At 41.4% G+C, this 22,771-nt stretch overlaps 1 protein-coding gene and 1 long non-coding RNA gene across 2 annotated transcripts in view; both read left to right on the top strand.

Annotated features, from left to right (window-relative positions):
• LOC127873128 (annexin A6-like) overlaps positions 1 to 22,771 on the top strand; it is an 80,543-nt gene that overhangs the window by 54,328 nt on the left and 3,444 nt on the right. The window contains 12 exon segments of the mRNA XM_052416771.1: positions 7,529 to 7,597; positions 8,376 to 8,556; positions 9,860 to 9,963; positions 10,997 to 11,128; positions 11,506 to 12,111; positions 12,951 to 13,121; positions 14,097 to 14,130; positions 15,424 to 15,441; positions 20,082 to 20,230; positions 20,987 to 21,073; positions 21,655 to 21,730; positions 22,273 to 22,385. Of these exon segments, the coding sequence (XP_052272731.1) occupies positions 7,529 to 7,597; positions 8,376 to 8,556; positions 9,860 to 9,963; positions 10,997 to 11,128; positions 11,506 to 12,111; positions 12,951 to 13,121; positions 14,097 to 14,130; positions 15,424 to 15,441; positions 20,082 to 20,230; positions 20,987 to 21,073; positions 21,655 to 21,730; positions 22,273 to 22,385 (1,740 nt within the window).
• LOC127873129 (uncharacterized) lies at positions 1,629 to 5,199 on the top strand. Its single transcript, XR_008045990.1, has 3 exons — positions 1,629 to 1,691; positions 3,078 to 3,106; positions 5,171 to 5,199. It is a non-coding gene; the product is annotated as an uncharacterized LOC127873129 (long non-coding RNA).

Raw genomic sequence — 22,771 nt, 5'->3', positions numbered from 1 at the left:
CCCCACATCTCTCCTCAGGTCTCATCACAAGGTGTGTCAATCCCCACATCTGTCCGTCAGATCTCGGCACCAGGTGTGTCTATCCCTACATCTCTCCCTCAGGTCTCTGCACCAGGTGTGTCTATCCCCACATTCTCCCTCAGGTCTAGGAACCAGGTGTGTCTATCCCCACATCTCTCCCTCAGGTCTCTGCACCAGGTGTGTCTATCCCCACCTATACCCACATCTCTCCCTCAGGTCTCGGCACCAGCTGTGTCTATCCCCACATCTCTCCCTAAGGTCTCGGCACCAGGTGTGTCTATCCCCATATCTCTCCCTCAGGTCTCTGCACCAGGTGTGTCTATCCCCACATTTCTCCCTCAGGTCTTGGCACCAGGTGTGTCTATCCCCACATCTCTCCCTCAGGTCTCGGCACCAGGTGTGTCTATCCCCACATCTCTCCCTCAGGTCTCGGCACCAGGTGTTTCTATCCCCACATCTCTCCCTCAGATTTTGGCACCAGGTGTGTCTATCCCCACATCTCTCCCTCAGGTCTCGGCACCAGGTGTGTCTATCTCAACATCTCTCCCTCAGGTCTCCACACCAGGTGTGTCTATCCCCACATCTCTCCCTCAGGTCTCGGCACCAGGTGTGTCTATCCCCACATCTCTCCCTCAGGTCTCGGCACCAGGTGTGTCTATCCCCACATCTCTCCCTCAGATTTTGGCACCAGGTGTGTCTATCCCCACATCTCTCCCTCAGGTCTCGGCACCAGGTGTGTCTATCTCAACATCTCTCCCTCAGGTCTCGTCTCGGCACCAGGTGTGTCTATCCCCACATCTCTCCCTCAGGTCTCGGCACCAGGTGTGTCTATCCCCACATCTCTCCCTCAGGTCTCGGCACCAGGTGTGTCTATCCCCACATCTCTCCCTCAGGTCTCGGCACCAGGTGTGTCTATCCCCACATCTCTCCCTCAGGTCTCGGCACCAGGTGTGTCTATCCCCACATCTCTCCCTCGGGTCTCAGCACCAGGTGTGTCTATCCCCACATCTCTCCCTCAGGTCTGGGCACCAGGTGTGTCTGTCCCCACATCTCTCCCTCAGGTCTCATCACAAGGTGTTTAAATCCCCACATCTCTCCCTCAGGTCTGGGCACCAGGTGTGTCTAACCCCACATCTCTCCTCAGGTCTCATCACAAGGTGTGTCAATCCCCACATCTGTCCCTCAGATCTCGGCACCAGGTGTGTCTATCCCCACATCTCTCCCTCAGGTCTCTGCACCAGGTGTGTCTATCCCCACATTCTCCCTCAGGTCTAGGAACCAGGTGTGTCTATCCCCACATCTCTCCCTCAGGTCTCTGCACCAGGTGTGTCTATCCCCACCTATACCCACATCTCTCCCTCAGGTCTCGGCACCAGCTGTGTCTATCCCCACATCTCTCCCTCAGGTCTCGGCACCAGGTGTGTCTATCCCCATATCTCTCCCTCAGGTCTCGGCACCAGGTGTGTCTATCCCCACATTTCTCCCTCAGGTCTTGGCACCAGGTGTGTCTATCCCCACATCTCTCCCTCAGGTCTCGGCACCAGGTGTGTCTATCCCCACATCTCTCCCTCAGGTCTCGGCACCAGGTGTGTCTATCCCCACATTTCTCCCTCAGATTTTGGCACCAGGTGTGTCTATCCCCACATCTCTCCCTCAGGTCTCGGCACCAGGTGTGTCTATCTCAACATCTCTCCCTCAGGTCTCCACACCAGGTGTGTCTATCCCCACATCTCTCCCTCAGGTCTCGACACCAGGTGTGTCTATCCCCACATCTCTCCCTCAGGTCTCGGCACCAGGTGTGTCTATCCCCACATCTCTCCCTCAGGTCTCGGCACCAGGTGTGTCTATCCCCACATCCCTCCCTCAGGTCTCGGCACCAGGTGTGTCTATCCCCACATCTCTCCCTCGGGTCTCAGCACCAGGTGTGTCTATCCCCACATCTCTCCCTCAGGTCTGGGCACCAGGTGTGTCTGTCCCCACATCTCTCCCTCAGGTCTCATCACAAGGTGTTTAAATCCCCACATCTCTCCCTCAGGTCTGGGCACCAGGTGTGTCTAACCCCACATCTCTCCTCAGGTCTCATCACAAGGTGTGTCAATCCCCACATCTCTCCCTCAGGTCTCCGCACCAGGTGTGTCTATACCCACATCTCTATCTCAGGTCTAGGCACCAGCTGTGTCTATCCCCACATCTCTCCCTCTGGTCTCGGCAACAGCTGTGTCTATCCCCACATCTCTCCCTCTGGACTCGACACCAGGTGTGTCTATACCCACATCTCTATCCCTCAGGTCTCGACACCAGGTGTGTCTATCCCTACATTTCTCCCTCAGGTCTCGGCACCAGGTGTGTCTATCCCCACATCTCTCCCACAGGTCTCGGCACCAGGTGTGTCTATCCCCACATCTCTCCCTCAGGTCTCGGCACCAGGTGTGTCTATCCCCACATCTCTCCCTCAGATCTTGGCACCAGGTGTGTCTATCCCCACATCTCTCCCTCAGGTCTCGGCACCAGGTGTGTCTATCCCCACATCTCTCCCCCAGGTCTCGGCACCAGGTGTGTCTATCTCCACATCTCTCCCTCAAGTCTCGGCACCAGGTGTGTCTATCCTCACATCTCTCCCCAGGTCTCGGCACCAGGTGTGTTTATCCCCACATCTCTCCTCAGGTCTCGGCACAAGGTGTGTCTATCCCCACATCTCTCCCTCAGGTCTCGGCACCAGGTGTGTCTATCCCCACATCTCTCCCTCAGGTCTCAGCAACCAGGTGTGTCTATCCCCACATCTCTCCCTCAGGTCTCGGCACAAGGTGTGTCTATCCCCACATCTCTCCCTCAGGTCTCGGCACCAGGTGTGTCTATTCTCACATGTCTCCCTCAGGTCTCGGCACCAGGTGTGTCTATCCCCACATCTCTTCCTCAGGTCTCGGCACCAGGTGTGTCTATCTCGACATCTCTCCCTCAGGTCTCCACACCAGGTGTGTCTATCCCCACTTCTCTCCCTCAGGTCTCGGCACCAGGTGTGTCTATCCCCACATCTCTCCCTCAGGTCTCGGCACCAGGTGTTTCTATCCCTACATCTCTCCCTCAGGTCTCGGCACCAGGTGTGTCTATCCCCACATCTCTCCCTCAGGTCTCAGCACCAGGTGTGTCTATCCCCACATCTCTCCCTCGGGTCTCAGCACCAGGTGTGTCTATCCCCACATCTCTCCCTCAGGTATCGGCACCAGGTCTGTCTATTCCTACATCTCTCCCACAGGTCTCATCACAAGGTGTTTAAATCCCCACATCTCTCCCTCAGGTCTGGGCACCAGGTGTGTCTAACCCCACATCTCTCCTCAGGTCTCATCACAAGGTGTGTCAATCCCCACATCTGTCCCTCAGATCTCGGCACCAGGTGTGTCTATCCCCACATCTCTCCCTCAGGTCTCTGCACCAGGTGTGTCTATCCCCACATTCTCCCTTAGGTCTAGGAACCAGGTGTGTCTATCCCCACATCTCTCCCTCAGGTCTCTGCACCAGGTGAGTCTATCCCCACCTATACCCACATCTCTCCCTCAGGTCTCGGCACCAGCTGTGTCTATCCCCACATCTCTCCCTCAGGTCTTGGCACCAGGTGTGTCTATCCCCAAATCTCTCCCTCAGGTCTCGGCACCAGGTGTGTCTATCCCCACATTTCTCCCTCAGGTCTTGGCACCAGGTGTGTATATCCCCAAATCTCTCCCTCAGGTCTAGGCACCAGGTGTGTCTATCCCCACATCTCTCCCTCAGGTCTCGGCACCAGGTGTGTCTATCCCCACATCTCTCCCTCAGATTTCGGCACCAGGTGTGTCTATCCCCACATCTCTCCCTCAGGTCTCGGCACCAGGTGTGTCTATCCCCACATCTCTCCCTCAGGTCTCGGCACCAGGTGTGTCTATCTCCACATCTCTCTCCAGGTCTCGGCACCAGGTGTGTCTATCCCCACATCTCTCCCAAGGTCTCGGCACCAGGTATGTCTATCCCCACATCTCTCCCCAGGTCTCGGCACCAGGTGTGTCTATCCCCACATCTCTCCCTCAGGTCTTGGCACCAGGTGTGTCTATCCCCACATCTCTCCCTCAGGTCTCGGCACCAGGTGTGTCTATCTCCACATCTCTCCCTCAGGTATCGGCACCAGGTGTGTCTATTCCTACATCTCTCCCTCAGGTCTCGGCACCAGGTGTGTCTATCCCCACATCTCTCCCTCAGGTCTTGGCACCAGGTGTGTCTATCCCCACATCTCTCCCTAAGGTCTAGGAACCAGGTGTGTCTATCCCCACATCTCTCCCTCAGGTCTCCGCACCAGGTGTGTCTATACCCACATCTCTATCTCAGGTCTAGGCACCAGCTGTGTCTATCCCCACATATCTCCCTCTGGTCTCGGCACCAGGTGTGTCTATACCCACATCTCTATCCCTCAGGTCTCGGCACCAGGTGTGTCTATCCCCACATTTCTCCCTCAGGTCTCGGCACCAGGTGTGTCTATCCCCACATCTCTCCCACAGGTCTCGGCACCAGGTGTGTCTATCCCCACATCTCTCCCTCAGGTCTCAGCACCAGGTGTGTCTATCCCCACATCTCTCCCTCAGATCTCGGCACCAGGTGTGTCTATCCCCACATCTCTCCCTCAGGTCTCGGCACCAGGTGTGTCTATCTCGACATCTCTCCCTCAGGTCTCCACACCAGGTGTGTCTATCCCCACATCTCTCCCTCAGGTCTCGGCACCAGGTGTGTCTATCCCCACATCTCTCCCTCAGGTCTCGGCACCAGGTGTTTCTATCCCCACATCTCTCCCTCAGGTCTCGGCACCAGGTGTGTCTATCCCCACATCTCTCCCTCAGGTCTCGGCACCAGGTGTGTCTATCCCCACATCTCTCCCTCAGGTCTCGGCACCAGGTGTGTCTATCCCCACATCTCTCCATCAGGTCTGGGCACCAGGTGTGTCTGTCCCCACATCTCTCCCTAAGGTCTCATCACAAGGTGTTTCAATCCCCACATCTCTCCCTCAGGTCTGGGCACCAGGTGTGTCTAACCCCACATCTCTCCTCAGGTCTCATCACAAGGTGTGTCAATCCCCACATCTGTCCCTCAGATCTCGGCACCAGGTGTGTCTATCCCCACATCTCTCCCTCAGGTCTCGGCACAAGGTGTGTCTATCCCCACATCTCTCCCTCAGGTCTCGGCACCAGGTGTGTCTATCTCCACATCTCTCCCCAGGTCTCGGCACCAGGTGTGTCTATCCCCACATCTCTCCCCAAGTCTCGGCACCAGGTGTGTCTATCCCCACATCTCTTCCTCAGGTCTCCGCACCAGGTGTGTCTATCCCCACATCTCTCCCTCAGGTCTCGGCACCACGTGTGTCTATCTCCACATCTCTCCTTCAGGTCTCGGCACCAGGTGTGTCTATCCCCACATCTCCCCCTCAGGTCTTCGCACCAGGTGTGTCTATTCCCACATCTCTTCCTCAGGTCTCGGCACCAGGTGTGTCTATCCCCACATCTCTCCCTCAGGTCTCTTCACCAGGTGTGTCTATCCCCACCTATACCCACATCTCTCCCTCAGGTCTCGGCACCAGGTGTGTCTATCCCCATATTTCTCCTCAGGTCTCGGCACCAGGTGTGTCTATCCCCACATCTCTCCCTCAGGTCTTGGCACCAGGTGTGTCTATCCCCACATCTCTCCCTCAGGTCTCGGCACCAGGTGTGTCTATCCCCACATCTCTCCCTCAGGTCTCGGCACCAGGTGTGTCTATCCCCACATCTCTCCCTCAGGTCTCGGCACCAGGTGTGTCTAACCCCACATCTATCCCTAAGGTCTTCGCACTAGATGTGTCTATCCCCACATCTCTCCCTCAGGTCTTGGCACCAGGTGTGTCTATCCCCACATCTCTCCCTCAGGTCTCGGCACCAGGTGTGTCTATCCCCACATCTCTCCCTCAGGTCTCGGCACCAGGTGTGTCTATCCCCACATCTCTTCCTCAGGTCTTGGCACCAGGTGTGTCTAACCCCACATCTCTCCCTCAGGTCTCGGCACCAGGTGTGTCTATCCCCACATCTCTCCCTCAGGTCTCGGCACCAGGTGTGTCCATCCCCACATCTCTCCCTCAGGTCTCGGCACCAGGTGTGTCTATACCCACATCTCTCCCTCAGGTCTCGGCACCAGGTGTGTCTATCTCCACATCTCTCCCTCAGGTCTCGGCACCAGGTGTGTCTATACCCACATCTCTCCCTCAGGTCTCGGCACCAGGTGTGTCTATCCCCACATCTCTCCCTCAGGTCTCGGCACCAGGTGTGTCCATCCCCACATCTCTCCCTCAGGTTTTGGCACCAGGTGTGTCTATCCCCACATCTCTCCCTCAGGTCTTGGCACCAGGTGTGTCTATCCCCATATCTCTCCCTCAGGTCTCGGCACCAGGTGTGTCCATCCCCACATCTCTCCCCAGGTCTTGGAACCAGGTGTGTCTATCCCCACATCTCTCCCTCAGGTCTCGGCACCAGGTGTGTCTATCCCCACATCTCTCCCTCAGGTCTCGGCACCAGGTGTGTCTATCCCCACATCTCTCCCTCAGGTCTCGGCACCAGGTGTGTCTATCCCCACATCTCTCCCTCAGGTCTCGGCACCAGGTGTTTCTAACCCCACATCTATCCCTAAGGTCTTCGCACTAGATGTGTCTATCCCCACATCTCTCCATCAGGTCTTGGCACCAGGTGTGTCTATCCCCACATCTCTCCCTCAGGTCTCGGCACCAGGTGTGTCTATCCCTACATCTCTCCCTCAGGTCTAGGCACCAGGTGTGTCTATCCCTACATCTCTCCCCAGGTCTCGGCACCAGGTGTGTCTTTCCCCACATCTCTCCCTCTTCACAGAACCTTATGTCAGGGCTGCAAACATTAAAGCTACTGTTGGATTTCAAAATGATTCCATAGATGTTACATTACTTTGTGGTGTTTTTTTTTCTTCCAAATTTGGTCATATGTTGTCACTTTGTTCCAAAATATTACCACTGTGAGCTTGTGTCGCATTTCCTTGCGCTATGTCATTGGCCGTGTTTCATTCACTTCTTTGTTTGTTTTTGTCTTTATGCCAGATTATATTTGATGCAAACTGCCCTGCATCCAACAGGAAAAAGTATTCCATTTTGTTGGCCACTTGGCGAATCAATGCAGCATTAAGATAGAATTTTGAAACAAGTTTACATTTGAAGACTTTACTACATTTCAGGGCATACGTGATAAATATTTTGTTTGGATGAAAAAGTGGTTTTAATGTGTTATCTCAGATAAGTCTGTGCAATCTGCACAGGCTAATCATGGATATCACTTTCTACTTTCATTGTAATTTTTGTTTACATTAAGTCTCTGCTTTGCAAAACCCCAGTTAAGGCAGAAAGTTTTGTCCCTGATTAGCCTGTGCTGACTGCACAGGCTAATCAGGGATGACACTTTATGCACATGCATTAATTAGACTTAAGAATACTTTTACTACATTTCAGGGAGTCCGTGATGAATCTACCGGTCTGGATGAACGAGAAGTCAAGAAGGACGCTGTAGATTTAGTGGAGGTTCGTTCATCTGAAAAAACTTCTATGAAGAAAATATGTGTGTAATGTTATTTAATATTCAACTTAAAATTAAAAAAATTGATAATTCAACTAAAAAAACATTTTTGTAAAAGATTTTAACAGCTGAATGCACTGATGAATAAGTGATACTCATATTTCACAATCTTAATGAAGGATGAGGAAAATATCAGATTTGGAGGGCTATAGATAATAAAACATTTGAGCTCTTTGTTATTTATTGTCTATCACTTACACAAGATAAGTACCAACATTATGCCTTAATGTTCTATAACACAACATTCCCCAGTAAAGTCTGGTCAGAATGTCCAGTATGAGTAAATGTCTCTAACAAAAACGAAAGGTAAAGGTAATTGCATTTTAATTAACCCTTTTGCTCAGAAGCAAATTAGCTATGTGAAACCAGCAGAAAAGCCTTCAAGTAACTGTTTGTATGCTGTTTGCTGCTCAGCAGCATCTAAGGGTTGGAAATGATATCTTTAAAACTTGAATCTAGTAAGAAAGATCAAAAATTTAATTTGATTTTGTAAGGGACAATTAACCTGATAAAGTAAGTATCATGAGTGGTAAACTGTTAAAAGGGTTTTGAAAGCGAGAAAGGCATCTACCAGCTTGGTTGAACGAGTTTGCTTAAAGTGTCATCCCAGATTAGCCTGTGCAGTCAGGAATGACAGTTGCCACTTTGATGGCATTTGATTAATGTGGGATGAAACTTTATGCACATGCATTAAGTCTACTAAAGGACTTATTTTCATTACAGTTTGGTGACGGACGTTTTGACAGCGAGAATGGCATCTTCTTGAAGCTGCTGCAGACGCGCAGTAACGGCCACTTGCAGGCGGTTTTGACAGAGTTCAAGAATGCATCTGGCGGTCAGGACGTGCTCAGTGCGATGAGATACGACTGTGATAAGGAGTACTTTCGCCTTCTCAACGTACTGGGTAAAAAAAACACCATCTCAAAATGCCTAAAATCCATATAAGCCTCATTCTGGGAAAAGTGGGCCTAATGCATGTGCTTAAAGTGTAATCCCAGACCACACAGGCTAATGATGGACGACACTTTCCACCTAGACTGAATTTCATTTAGAAGAGCATTCCTTTAAACCAAAACTTTCATAAAAGGGGAAATTGTCGTCCCTGATTAGCCTGTGAAGAGAGCACAGGACAAAAGGGGACACTCATTTTTTGCACATGCATTAAGCCCAATGGTCCCATAATGAGGCTCAGTTTAAGAATGTGTCTCGCGGGCAGGACGTTCTCACTGCAATGAGATACAACTGTGATGAGCAGCACTTTTGGCTTCTCGAATATGCTGGGTGGAAAAGTCTGGCAGTCTTTCTTATGTGATACAAAAAATGCCTAAATACATTTAGCTATAAGCCTTTCCAATTGTATGTAAAAGGTTTTTAGCCAATATTATTATTTAAAAAAACAATTATTGTTGTTATTATAAATTTAAACTAGTCTGAATTCTTAATATTTGCTATATATGCATTTAATGACGTTTTATATATGAGAATATATTTGAATAAGTCATTGAAAAAAGAATTGCTGGTTTCCAAAAACACATGTTTCCTGTATGTAAAAATTTTATTCCACATGAATAATGTTTTATAGCAAATAATCATCTTTGTTCTCAAACCATTTCGATTAGTTGATCCTGATTAATCAGTGCTAATTTGTCTGGTCTCGTTTTGATTGTGTAATTTGATTAACTTACCCTTCCTACACAGATGCAAAGTAATAATGGCTATATGCAACCCGCATAAAACTAGGACAGCATGTGAGTCACTTGCAGGCTGTTCAGGTTTTATGCTGTTTGCTGCTCATCAGTATCTTAGGATTGGAAATGAAGCCCTTTAGACTTGAATCTAGCAATAAAGGGCTCAAATTCAATTTTCTTTTTTTAGGGACAAAAAATAATCTATGCATATCTGAGTACTAAAGGGTTAAATGAAGTCAAGGTCATGAATGTGTTTCCTGTTTTCAGTACAATGTTTCCTGCTTTCAGTACAATGTTTCCTGTTTTCAGTACAATGTTCCCTGTTTTCAGTACAATGTTTCCTGTTTTCAGTACAATGTTTCCTGTTTTCAGTACAATGTTTCCTGTTTTCAGTACAATGTTTCCTGTTTTCAGTACAATGTTTCCTGTTTTCAGTACAATGTTTCCTGTTTTCAGTACAATGTTTCCTGTTTTCAGTACAATGTTTCCTGTTTTCAGTACAATGTTTCCTGTTTTCAGTACAATGTATAGCCACCCCAGCTGCCTTCTACGCGGACAAGTTGTTTAAACACAAGCTGCCCTCAGACCCTATTCTTGTGCACATCCTGACCTCCAGATCAGAGGTAGGGTCAAAATGAGCCTCACTCTGGGATAACAGGGTGCATGTGCCGAAAGTATTGTCAAGAGATAAGCCTGTGCAATCCAAACAGGTACATCAGAGATAACAGTTTCTACTTTTATGGTATTTTTTGTTTGCAGAAATTATCTGCTTTGCAAAACCCCAGTTTAGGTGGAAAGTGTTGTCCCTGATTAGTCTGTGTGCATTGCATACGCTAATGTGGAACAACAGTTTAGGCACATGCATTTAGCCTTATTTTCCCAGAACATAGCGCAATGTCTTTCAAAGATCAAAGTTTTTCAAACACAAGCTGCCCTTTGACCCCATTCTTGTTAAAATCCTCACCAATATATCAGAGGTAGGAGCTTGCACTTAGGGCCGACATTGCCTCTCCCACAGTTCTAAATGTCTTTCAAATGAAATGCATTCTTGGAAAACTGGGCTTATTGCATGTGAAAGTGAAGTGAAAGTCTCAGATTAGTATGTGCAGTCAGCACTGGCTAATCTTGGACGACACTGTCAGCCTAAAAATAAATGGATTTTCAATTAGAAGTGACTTCCATTAAACAAAAAATTCAATAAAAGCGGAAATTGTCATCCCTGATATGTCGGTGCAGACTTCACAGACTAACCTGAGATGACATATGTTAGGCACATGAGGCTCCAATGTCAAGATATTTCAGAGGTGTTGCATAAAACCTATAGTAGATGAGAAAAGCCATTGAGATAAATTATGAATAAAATGTACAATACTGCATAATTATGTTAAATTATCTTGTTGTACTGATACTGCATGATTGTTGTTATTGATATTAAGATGGACTAAAAAGACCGGATAAAACTTTAACAATGATGTAGTGAATATAGTGACCACATAGCGATCAAGATTTTCTTGGTTTGATCCCCATCTGCCTCAAAAGACAGGACCTGGTTCTACCCTAAAAACAGACTCAAGAGCATCTTAAAAAGTTTCAGGCTTTTCATGCAATAAACATGTACTTAGGTATAAATTTTCACTAAATGATAATAAATTTCAGATTGATATGCCGGCTATCAAGAAGGCATACAAGACCAAGTACGGTATTGACATCACCGATGACATTAAGTCCAAGCCTCATCCAATACAGAAGTGCCTTGTTGAACTCGCAAATAAGGGGACAACCAAAAAGGTTTGACATTTCTGAGACTTATGAATCATTCCAATTTATTTTAAGACTTATGGCAGATCCTTTATATAATTACCTTTATAGTTTTACTCTATTGTCATCATCTTATATTGAATTAAGCAAAACATATTGTATTGCAGATTTTCTGTGATATTTAGTTTATGTTAGATAATATACTTTTTGAATGATAAAAAAAGATTGTTGTCCTTTTTTAAACCATTGGTAATGTCATTTTAACACTTGAAATGTATATTTTGACATCAAATCTATCCTTATTAATGTTATTATATATTATAGTTGATAAAACTATTTTTACCGAAAGCTGTTTTAAGCCTAGATAAAATGCGCCATGACTGTACATTTCTCGTGTATCAATTCAGCCTGCAGACTCAAAGAAATCCTACCTGAAAGAGACCGCAGCAAGTCAGCAGCAGCAACAACAACAACAGAATCAGAAACCACAGCAACAGCAGCATAAGCAGCAGTCTGAGACAACCGTAACTAAGACTAAGACTGTAACAAAGAAGACCGAGCAGAAAGTTAAAGTTTCCGGTCAGACCCAGAATCAAGACCAAGCCAGTCTTGACCACAAAACAGATGACAAAAAAGAATCAAAACCTGTGAGCCAATCAAAACAAACTGACAATAATACGGCATCAGTAGACACTCAAGCTCAGGCAAAAGAACAAAAGCCATCTGATAAGCAGGACAATAACTCAGTCCAGCCAGATCAAAATGCAAAGTACAATACACCAGCAAATAATACCAATAAAAATGATCAAAATAACTTGAATGTGCAGCAAAGTACAGGGACTGTAAGGCCTTTCAGTAATTTCAATGCAGATGATGACTGTGATAAATTGAACAAGGCGTTGAGCGATGAACAGGCAGATGCAAGGGAGAAAGTCGTAGTTGCCATAGTAACCAAGAGAAGCAACCAGCAGAGACAGCAACTGAAGGCAACCTATGAACAGAAATATAAGAAGGTGCGTAAATATGAGCCAAGTTTTGGGAAAACTGGGCTTAATGCATGAGCGTAAAGTGTCATCCTAGATAAACATGTGCAGTGGCACAGTGAAACAACACTTTACGCATGAACTGAAATTTTGTTTAGATGAGACCTTCATAAACAAAAATTCCATAAAAGCAGAAAGTGTAGTCCCTTATGAGCCTTATAACACTGCACAGGCTTATCTGGATTGACACTTAACGCATATGCATTTAGCCAAGTTTTTCCAAAGTGATGCTCAAATATGTATGGTATGATACACTAGTCCATAGCAATTTTGTGAATATTGTTAACATAACTGGTTTGTGTAAATCATTTCATTGTCTGCAACTTAAATATGGATAACACACACTATTAGTCATCGAATTAGTCAAGGCTACAAATGAGCAAATTTGGGGTGAACAGAAATTAGTTTTCAGCAGCAACTTTTTCTTTTAAGCGCCTCCATAAAATTACCAATATGAGAAGAATTCAATGTTCTTCGGTCTTACTGAAATCAAATTCAAGCCATATAAAGGTTTCCATTATATATATGAGCAGTGCTCATCAAAAAGAGGGCGTAATGCATGTGCGTAAGGTGTGGTCCCAAAGTAGCCTGTGCAGTCCACTTACGCTTATCTAGGACAACACTTTCTGCTTTGATGGGATTTTTATTTGAGGACTGTCTCTGCTTAATAAGAATCCAGTTTATGAAGAAAATGATGTCCCTGATAAGCCTGTGCAGACTGCAGAGGCTTATCTGAGACAACATTTTACGCACATGTATTAAGCATCATTTTCCCACAGCAAGGCTTTTATCTCAATCCTGCATTCCAGAACCTGATGATCGACCTTGAATCCGAGCTGGTGGGTGACACAGAGGAGATTGTGTTGGCGCTGATGATGTTACCGTCCGAGTACGACGCCTTCATTCTGCACGAAGCAGTAGAGGGATTGGGAGTGGCCGAGCCTACGCTGGTTGCTATTGTTGCCACCCGTTCTGCGCAGGTTAGATGACGATCTATTTTTATAACCTTTGAGCTGTGGTGTGGGAAAACTGAGCTTATTGCCTGTGTATAAAGTGTCATCCCAGATAAGCCTGTGCTAATGCTTTCAGATTTTTATGGAATTTTGCTCAAAGTAGGCCTCTTCAAATTGAAAATCCAGTATTTGCTGAAAGTGTTGTCCCTGATAAGGTTGTGCAGACTGCACAGGCTTATCTGAGATAACTCTTACTGAAAATGCATAATGAGTCGCGTTCTGAGAAAACCGGGCTTAATACATGTGCTTAAAGTGTTGTCCCAGATTAGCCTGTGCAGACTGCACAGGCTAATCTGGGACGACACTTTAAGCACATAAGGGACAACACTTTCTGCCTAAATTGGATTTTTTCTAAGGAGATATTTAATTTAAACAAAAAAATCATAAAAGCGGAAAGTGTCGTCCCTGATTAGCCTAATCAGGGACGACACTTTACGCACATGCATTATGCCCAGTTTTCTCAGAACACGACTCAAATAATGGAACGAAAAATCAGCTTAAACTGGTTTTACCAGATAAATTCACCAGTTCTAAGGTCAAAACATGTCATTTAGTGAATATGTTTTGAGGAAGTCAGGGAGGCATGGACACATTTTTTGTGTTTTGGACAGAACAATATTATGGACTGTAATACGGTACATATATTGAAGCAGTTAAAATATTCTAAAAGGAATCTTCTTATTTGGCTCAACAAAAACAACAAAAGAATCATTGTTTCTTGCAATTCTAATAATCAAGTTGTATAATAATGTGTTAGAACTCCAAAATGTGGTTTATTGACCAAACAACAAAGATAAAGTGAACAACTGTTTATCAATTAAAAGCAGTTTTGAATAGCTTCCAAACATGACATACAATTTTGCTTCATAAAAAAACAGCCTATTTGTATATTGTATTTATTGTATTATAATAACTTGCTTAAGATATTTTTTATGATTACAGGAATTAAAGGCAATAAGAGACCACTATCAGAAAGGTCTGTATTCATGTTATATGAAAGACTGCTCTCAAGATATTTGCATGGTAATTGAAAAATATGGTAATTGACTGATATGGTAATTGAAAAATATGGTAATTGACAAATATGGTAATTGACTGATATGGTAATTCAAAAATCGGCTTTGCATGGTATGGCATTTAGAAATTTAGATCTTTAGTATGATTATTTCACAGATGCCTCAGCTGAAAAGTCTGCGTAGATCTAAGTATGTTGCTATGTAATAAAAGCAATAGTCATCTGTCAGTTACAGTATTACTTTATGTGGGAGTTCTGATTCTTCCTTTCTATTTACAATTTGCAACTCGTGATCATTTATGACAAATTTGAGTTTTTGCTTGGACATGCGCTTATTACAAATGTGAATTTTATATAACATGTTAAGGTAAAACAAATTATTTATTGCTCATTTAATGTTAAACTAATTAAAATTGAATTCCTTTGAATAGAAATATGGTTGAATCATGTTGTGCAATTGTAGGCAATAAGACAGGTAATAAGATCATCAACAACTTTTGATTGCTGTTTAAATCATGCCCTGTTTGCAGAGTGCTTACTCAGTTCACATATAATTATACATACATGAGAGCTTACAGTCCCATACGATCATTCCACTTGAAAAAACAACTTTTTTGTCCAGCTTCACATTTTAGCTCAGTCAACAATCAGAACAGTGTCCAATACTGCCATGTCTGGTTCTGCAAATTTTAAGGCATAAGCCTTACTATACTATTGGTAGTTCGAGTTGGTCAAAAGTAAGGAAATAAAAAATAATGTTGACAGATATTTGCTCTTTAAAGCAATTGTACAAATTGCGCTAAAAAGCGAGTTTATGAATCCAATATTTAATGGCATTGAGAAATGTTATGTTTAGCAAGAATTAGATACATCTAATCATTATTTAATTAAACCTATTTCGTGTTTATTTTGTCCAGGAATTTTCAAACCTTAGCCCCCTGAGGAATAGATGAATCAATGATTGCCAATAAATTCCAAAATTCTCTTAAGATAATGTTTTACGATTAATTTCCGTATGTTTTCCATGCTTATTGTTTTATGATTTATTTCCATTGATCAATATCTTAAAAATAAACAAAGCACCTTTCTGGTATTGATCAAGGATGATTTTCGGTTAATTAATCACATTACCATTCCAAATTTGCATGTGTCTAAAGTCCATTAGCTTTGGTTATTATTGTGTTCTCTTCTTCGATATTCAAATGTAAACTTTTCACCGATATAAAAATGCAAGAACAATACTTTTACACCTAGATGATGGAAAAGATGGAGGTAGTAAATATTGTACCCACATTTTATTTTATTTTATTTGTTTAATTGTAGAACACTATTTTAACATTTAGAAAGGGGTACTTTGGACAGCCTTCTACATGTAGACATTGAACTGATTACAAACGCTCTGTTGTTTTCCTCATATACATGTAACATTACATAAGACATTGATATGAACTTTTTTTACATTGGATACTGATTTTCCCATGTAACATGCTTCTTTTTAATCTGTTTCCTTATTTGACGTGAAATCTTGTTAATGTTGAACTATTGGAAAGAAAAAAAAGAGGTTGTTTCCCTTTATTGTGCACAAGTATTTTTAAATTGGATATTTCATAATTTTAATAGTTTGGAACCAATTTTACCTTATGTTTTGATTGTGTTTACTCTTGATTATTGTATGATGATTTAATACACATTACTTTTTATATGCTTTCTGCACCTGTATTTCATAGAATTCTTCATATGTATTTAGTTTAAATATTTATTCTCTCATATATTTACCATTTGCTTCAATTTAATGCACCAATATTTTTTAAACAGCTGAAGGTGAGCTTATGTCATCACCCTTTGTTTAACATTCTGCCTTTCTTGATTTCCTGCAAATTTCATCAATATTTTTGGGTCAATATTATATAAACCAAGTTCCTACTAAATAGGTTCACATTTGCAAACTTGGCTCACAGTTTAACTATTGACCAATAAAAGTGTGTATTTACCTGTTTAACCTGGGCTTTGATTTCCATCTGCTGTTCAATAATCCAGAGACTATGTTTAAATTACATATAAATTATGTATCTTAGTTAACATTTCATCATTTTATCAGAAAGTAACAGATTTATCACTGTATCTGTATCAAAATGAATAGAGGAAACAATAATTACTTGTGGTTTTTATGTCCCTGAAGGAGGACAAAGTATGTCCGTCTGGCCGTCTTTCCGTAATACTTTGCGTTTAGGTTTCGCGTTTAGGTTTCCAAAAATGCTCATATAAACTTCTATGTCCCTTCACATAGCAACTTGATATTTGGCATGCATGTGTATCTCATGGAGCTGCACATTTTGAGAGGTGAAATGTCAAGGTCAAGGTCAAATATATAAAAAAACATGTATCAAAGCGGCGCAGTAGGGGGCATTGTGTTTCTGACAAACACATATCTTGTTTTAACATTTACTTTAATCAAAAGATTCTTTAGATGTAATCATACAAGACAATTGTAGTAAATTGGTTTAGAGACCTGTATTTTAATAGATAATTTGGGCTTTCTCTTATGAATATCATTATTTACGATTGTATTACCTATAAAAAAAGTGTATGGTATGGCATTGATCAGTGCATAACAATCTTAGCCAATCACAACCACACACAGATTTTGTTTCTCATTTACTTGGAAATTACTACGATATTGCATTCTGTGCACTCATAAATTTTAGATCATTTAAGTATTGTTGTTCGGTAACCAGATATACGCTTTGACGAAAATATTTAAAATTGTTTTTGTAGATAATTTACCGTTAAACACGTAAATGTTTAAAGCTTTAAACAAGCCTTTGTTCCAGCAGCAGAATTGATACCTCACTTAAATGCATTTCATTTCAACCCAAGAGGTATCAAGATCAGTTTGCGGTCAGTTACATAAATCATCATATAAACACTATCGCGTAAACTATGTGCACTTGAAGTTTATTTTGATCAGAAAGATACCAAATAAAGATATTTGGCAATATTATTATGGTATGTCAATCATAGATTTTAAAATGTGTTTTCAACAATTGCATGATAAGGACCAATTTTGATTAGTTTAATTAGAAATATTTATCCATTTAGACCAATTTATTAAGCATGAGCACGATGATTCATGATACAATTAATAATGGAATCAAATAAGATTCGAGTGTTGCCTGCTGACCTATATGCTTTTTTTCATGCTACTTGTTTTTCTATTCTGTAGATATAGGTATCTTGAGTAATAATATCTAAAACAGCGAAATAAGCCATGAAATCTGGCGCAAAACCCCGTAATTGATTTGTATGTGATGCAGCTAAGAACTGCGCAAAAAAAGCATTCACTATTTTTGATCTCATAGATATAACTTTTGATCGTTCATAAACACCGACCACAATCAACGCCGTATATCTTTTTTTAAAGATATTCCTTGTTATATAATAACTAGGTACTTTCTGCTTGTCATATGGGAATATGGTTTCATTCTTCCTCAAAAGCTACTACAATGTTACAAATTCAAATCTTTAGTTAAAACCCAACTATGACTTTGCATACTAAGTGTAATTTGCTGATTGCATAGTTTTAAACTCTTCCTGATCTAAAGTATTTTAACTACAGGTTACTAATATTTCTCCCTAACAAATAATTATCTTAAAACCTAGGCCTAACTTATATTCAGTTTCTTGGATTTGCTTTTCTGGGCCCTGTCTTGTCAAAGACTGTATTTTGCAGTTACACAAAAATTATCTGATTGTTCATTACATAATGGCCAATTAAAAATTACTAAGGACATCTATACGATTTCAGAATATATAAATAACACTAGATTTTAATTTATTGTCAAGCTGGCTTGGGGTATGGCTTGATATAGAAGTCACAGTGGTTGAAGGTCAAAAGTCAAATTTCAACATAACAAAGCTTGTCCTGTCTGTTACTATGTCATTCGTAATGCTATTTTAAAATTATGTACCACAAATGACCAACATAAGGAGAAGGAGTTCTGATGTAACTCCTGTCTCTCCTGTTTCTCTACCACAAAGGTCAATGTCAAAAGACATAATTATGTAAAATTTGGTTATAAAATAATTTCTGCTCTGTCACTGTGTCATTAATCGTGTAATTGAAATAATGTACTATAGATGTCTGCCATTATAGGAAGATGATGTGTGTCATGTAACGTTTGTCTCCTTAGCTAAAATGTGAAATTAAACTTAAAGTTCATAGGTTAAATTTAGCAAATAAAATGATTTGTAGCTCTACTGGCCGAAGGCCTGAAGAGCTTATGTCATGGCGTGGTTTCCGTCGTGCGTGCGTGCGTGCGTTAGACTTTTTCTTCTTTATAAAGTCCACAGTTTTCTTCCGATTCTTTTCAAACTTGTTCAGTGTCTTTATATTAATGAGGACTCAAACCTTATTGAAAAAGGGTTACATCAGAGTAAAAAGTCCAGAATTATCTCCCCTTGAATTTGAGAAAATTGTGAAATAAGGCTTGTTTATGCAATGAAGTCCACATTTTTCATCCAATCATTTCCCAACTTGCACAGTATCGATCTTTATCTGAATGATGAGTCAAACCCTATTGAAAATGAGCAATATTGGAGTTATAAGTCCAGAATTATCTCCCCTTGAATTTGAGAAAAAAATGAAAATCTTTAACATTTTGCCATAATTTTTGCAATATTGAAGATAGCAACTTCATATTTGGCATGCATGTGTATCTCATGGAGCTGCACATTTTGAGTGGTGAAAGGTCAAGGTCATCCTTCAAGGTCAAAGGTAAAAAAAAAATCAAAGCAGCGCAGAAGGGAAATAGTGTTTCCAACAAACACATTTCTTGTTTGTTTACATGTAAAGTTCTATCCTTTTGCAACTTCAACAGATGTTTTATATCATCAAGGGCCAGAACCCCATTGAGAGTGAAGAAAATTTGTCCAACTTATTGTTGAAAAGGAGCCGTTTGAAGTTTAAATTTTACGTTTCTTCTTGATTATGTGATAAATTTCCCTTTTGGGTCGGTTTATTTAAAACTTACTCAGATTGTTCATACTATCAAGGGCTTGAGCCCTATCGATTCCAGCCAGTAGAGTGATTCAGGCCCTCATGGGCCTCTTGTTTTGAATTGTAACTTTATGATTTTTCATGCAATTATATATAGTTAACAGCAATGAGTGTATTACCCCTTGTGAAAAGGTCAAGGTCACACTAAACATGAAAGGTCAAAGATGAGGATGCTTTAACTTGTTAATAACTACAAGCATTATTGACCATGGGCTTGACATGTTTTATTGTTTTATCTTTTGCTTCATTGACAAAAAAAATTGTGACATACCAGCAAATGTTTAAAGGTGCTGAATGTGTAAAATAATAGCATGGTTTTATAAATAAATGTATAATTTTGAAAGATATTCTTTGAAATGAATATCAATGATTGATGTGAAGTCGTTTTTAAATTTAAGTGTTTTTGTTTATACATGTATTTCTCTGGTCCATCAAAGCCATAATAGTTTAAATTTCACTGTTAATCTGATTACAGTTAATAAATGCTGGAGTTTTCAAAGTTTTCCATGTCTGCATGTCTATGTATATAAATATTTCCGGAGATAATCATTAACGAGTTTGGTTCAAAATTAACATTGAGAAAGTCATAAAAGGCTTGAAGCTTTTTTCCCTGAATTTTTCTTTTTTAATTTGTCATTATTGCCGAAAGGGATTTATTCATAAGGTCTGAAGAGTGGAACAGTTCCAAATTATTATTGTTTAATCAAGAGATAATGAAAAGTATTTGGAAAGATACAGATTCAGCATCTTTTATGAGATGGGTCCCAAATCATCAAATTAGCAAAAAACGCATTTATTCGAAAATTTCTTAGAAACAAAAAATCATTTACATTGGTTTGTGCATTTTCTTTTAAAGCGTTTAAAGCTGACCTTGAGAAGGATCTGACCCGGGACTGTAGCGATGATCTTCGAAACCTTCTTACCGCCTGTATCCGTGGTAACAGGCCTACAGGATCAGCTGTTGCTATAGACAAGGCGCAAGCAGACGCACAGGCCTTGAAACAGGTACAAAGATTTGAGTCTCGCTCTGGCAAAATGGGGTTTAATGCATGTGTGTAAAGTGTTGTCCCAGATTAGCCTGTGCAGACTGAACAGGCTAATCAGGAATGGCACATTTTTACCTAAGCTGGATTTTTATTTAGAAAAGACTTTTTTTTAACGAAAAATTCCTAAACAGCTGACAGCGTCATCTCTGATTAGCTTGTGCAAATTGCACAGGCTAATCTTGGAAGACACATTACACACATGCATAAAGCGCAGTTTTCTTAGAGCAAGGCTCATTTACAACTTTGTTGTTGATTTGTGTCTTCTTGGGATAAGATAGATCTGAAAATCTAATCTCATTGTAAGATGAGGTCTATAGACGATTGTCAATACGAAAACTAAACTGTATTTGCTCTTTAAAAGCTTTGCTCTCAACCAATTTCAATTCTGCATCTAATCATGCAGGGTCATGCAGTAAAAGCCATGTTACCATCAAGTTAACCTCGGTCTGGGAAAACTGGGCTTTATGCATGTGCATTAAGTGTTTTCTAAGATTAGCATGTGCAGCTTGCACAGGCTAATAAAGGACAATACTTTCTGCTTGAATTTATTTTTTTAATGAAGTCTCTTGTAAACCAAACGTTTAAGCTGAAAGTGTTGTCCCTGAATAGCCTGTGCAAGCTGCACAGGCTAATCTGGGATGACATTTAACGCACATGAATTTTGCCCAGTTTTCCCAGAATGCAGCTCATATTAATATAATCTTGTCCATTTCAGGCAGGGGTACCCAGTGCTGCATTCACTGATCTGCTGGCCAATCAGAACCACTTCCAGGTCAAGGCCACGCTGGAAGAGTACACCAAGGTCAGCAAGTGCTTTCATTTGTCTGGGGCTGGTATCCATATTGCTCCAAAGTCAAATCTTAACTTGTACTTAAAAATTTCAGCTACACAATGTAATGATATGTAGTATTTGGATTTATCAGGATTTCGAAACAGACACAGGATGTGTGTGGATTACGTTTGATTAAAAAATATTCATGCCTAATTTACTTTATCCTGAAAAAAGTTACTTTGATAAAAAAAATCCTTGGGATCTTAAATTTGTGAATCGGTCTACCAAAAAATTTAACGAAAATTAATGACCCACAAATATTAGTTATTTTGCAGTGTAGAGATCATTAAGTTTGACTAACTAAGTTTTAACTAAAATTCAGATAAATGAGCTGTTTTTTTAACAAACAGTTTAAAGAATTTACGTAATTAAGGTCTTATTAATGAAAAAAAAAAATTAAAAATATTGCAATATTATTGTAAGAATGACTCAAAATCTTCTTAGAGCAAGTTTTATTTATAAAAATTATGATTATAAAATTTAAAGAGAAAAAAGACGTGTATTATGCAATAACATTGTACATTAACAGTCTGGTATCTTCTATTATACAGTTGGCAGGTGAAGACATCTATACAACCATCAAGAAAGCATCACTTGGTGATGATGAAGAGGGGTTCCTTAGTATCAGTAAGTGGTGATGAATATTTTACTTTTAATACGTTTCTTTCAAGACCTGAAACAGCATGCATTTTTTATGAAAACAGGCAGTTAAACTTAATAAGGCTCCGATGTTGACCTTTTGACAATATAAACTTAATTTATTTTAAGCACACAGCTGATACCAACACGTTTATTGTTGCTGAACCAAAAGTGTGTCTATGTGTCGTTTGAAATAATCTTCAGTGTAGACTTGCCACTGGCGTGCAACCTTTATGTTTTACTACATAACAAAGATAGTCAACCAGTTTCTCCACTCATGATTTAAAACTTTTGAAGTTTTGACGACAAGACAGAACTTTTTATATTTTGGTCAGTTGAGCTATTTTTTTTAAATGTGACAATTCCATTTATTAATTCAGGCTTACTGGCCGCAAATTTCTCGAACATTAGATTGGCTCTTTGTTAAGGTATACTAAAGGTGAAAATCCTGGTTAAACAGCTATGTGACAATCAGATATAAATGTTTTAACCTGATAAATACTAATATTATAAGCTGATGATGTTTTCAGCAAAGGCAGTGGAGGACCCAGTGCAGTTCTTTGCTGAGAGAACTCATGGCTGCTTCACCGCCATGGGAACCAACAACAACCAGATCATCCGACTGACGGTTCCCAGGGCCGAGGTCAGTATGGGGTCTTGAACATATGGGACCCATTCTGGGAAAACTGGGCTTAATGCATGTGCAGTCTGCATACACAGTTTAAGTGCTTCTTATGTCTTATGTATTTCAATTGAGAATGCTTGTTTTTGATAAGGATGAAATGCAGATATAATAAAATGTGTATTTACAATTTAAAAGGTCCTTCAGTCCATAAAGTTGCATTATGCATGGACTCAAAGTGTGTTCCAGCACTACCTGACTTGTTAAGTAGACTCACAAACATAAATTTCAAACTGTAGCTGTAATTTCCAGCTATTTCGTCTTTAGATATTCGGATTATACTTTTTTGGTCTGGTTTTGTGTAATATGGGTGGGGATGGGTTGACCGGAGCACCATGAGGAAACTT

This window comes from Dreissena polymorpha, chromosome 3 (genome assembly GCF_020536995.1).
Source record: "Dreissena polymorpha isolate Duluth1 chromosome 3, UMN_Dpol_1.0, whole genome shotgun sequence".
NCBI lineage: Eukaryota > Metazoa > Mollusca > Bivalvia > Myida > Dreissenidae > Dreissena > Dreissena polymorpha.
Note: the sequence above shows the minus strand (reverse complement) of the source record. Positions and strands in the feature narration are given on the sequence as shown.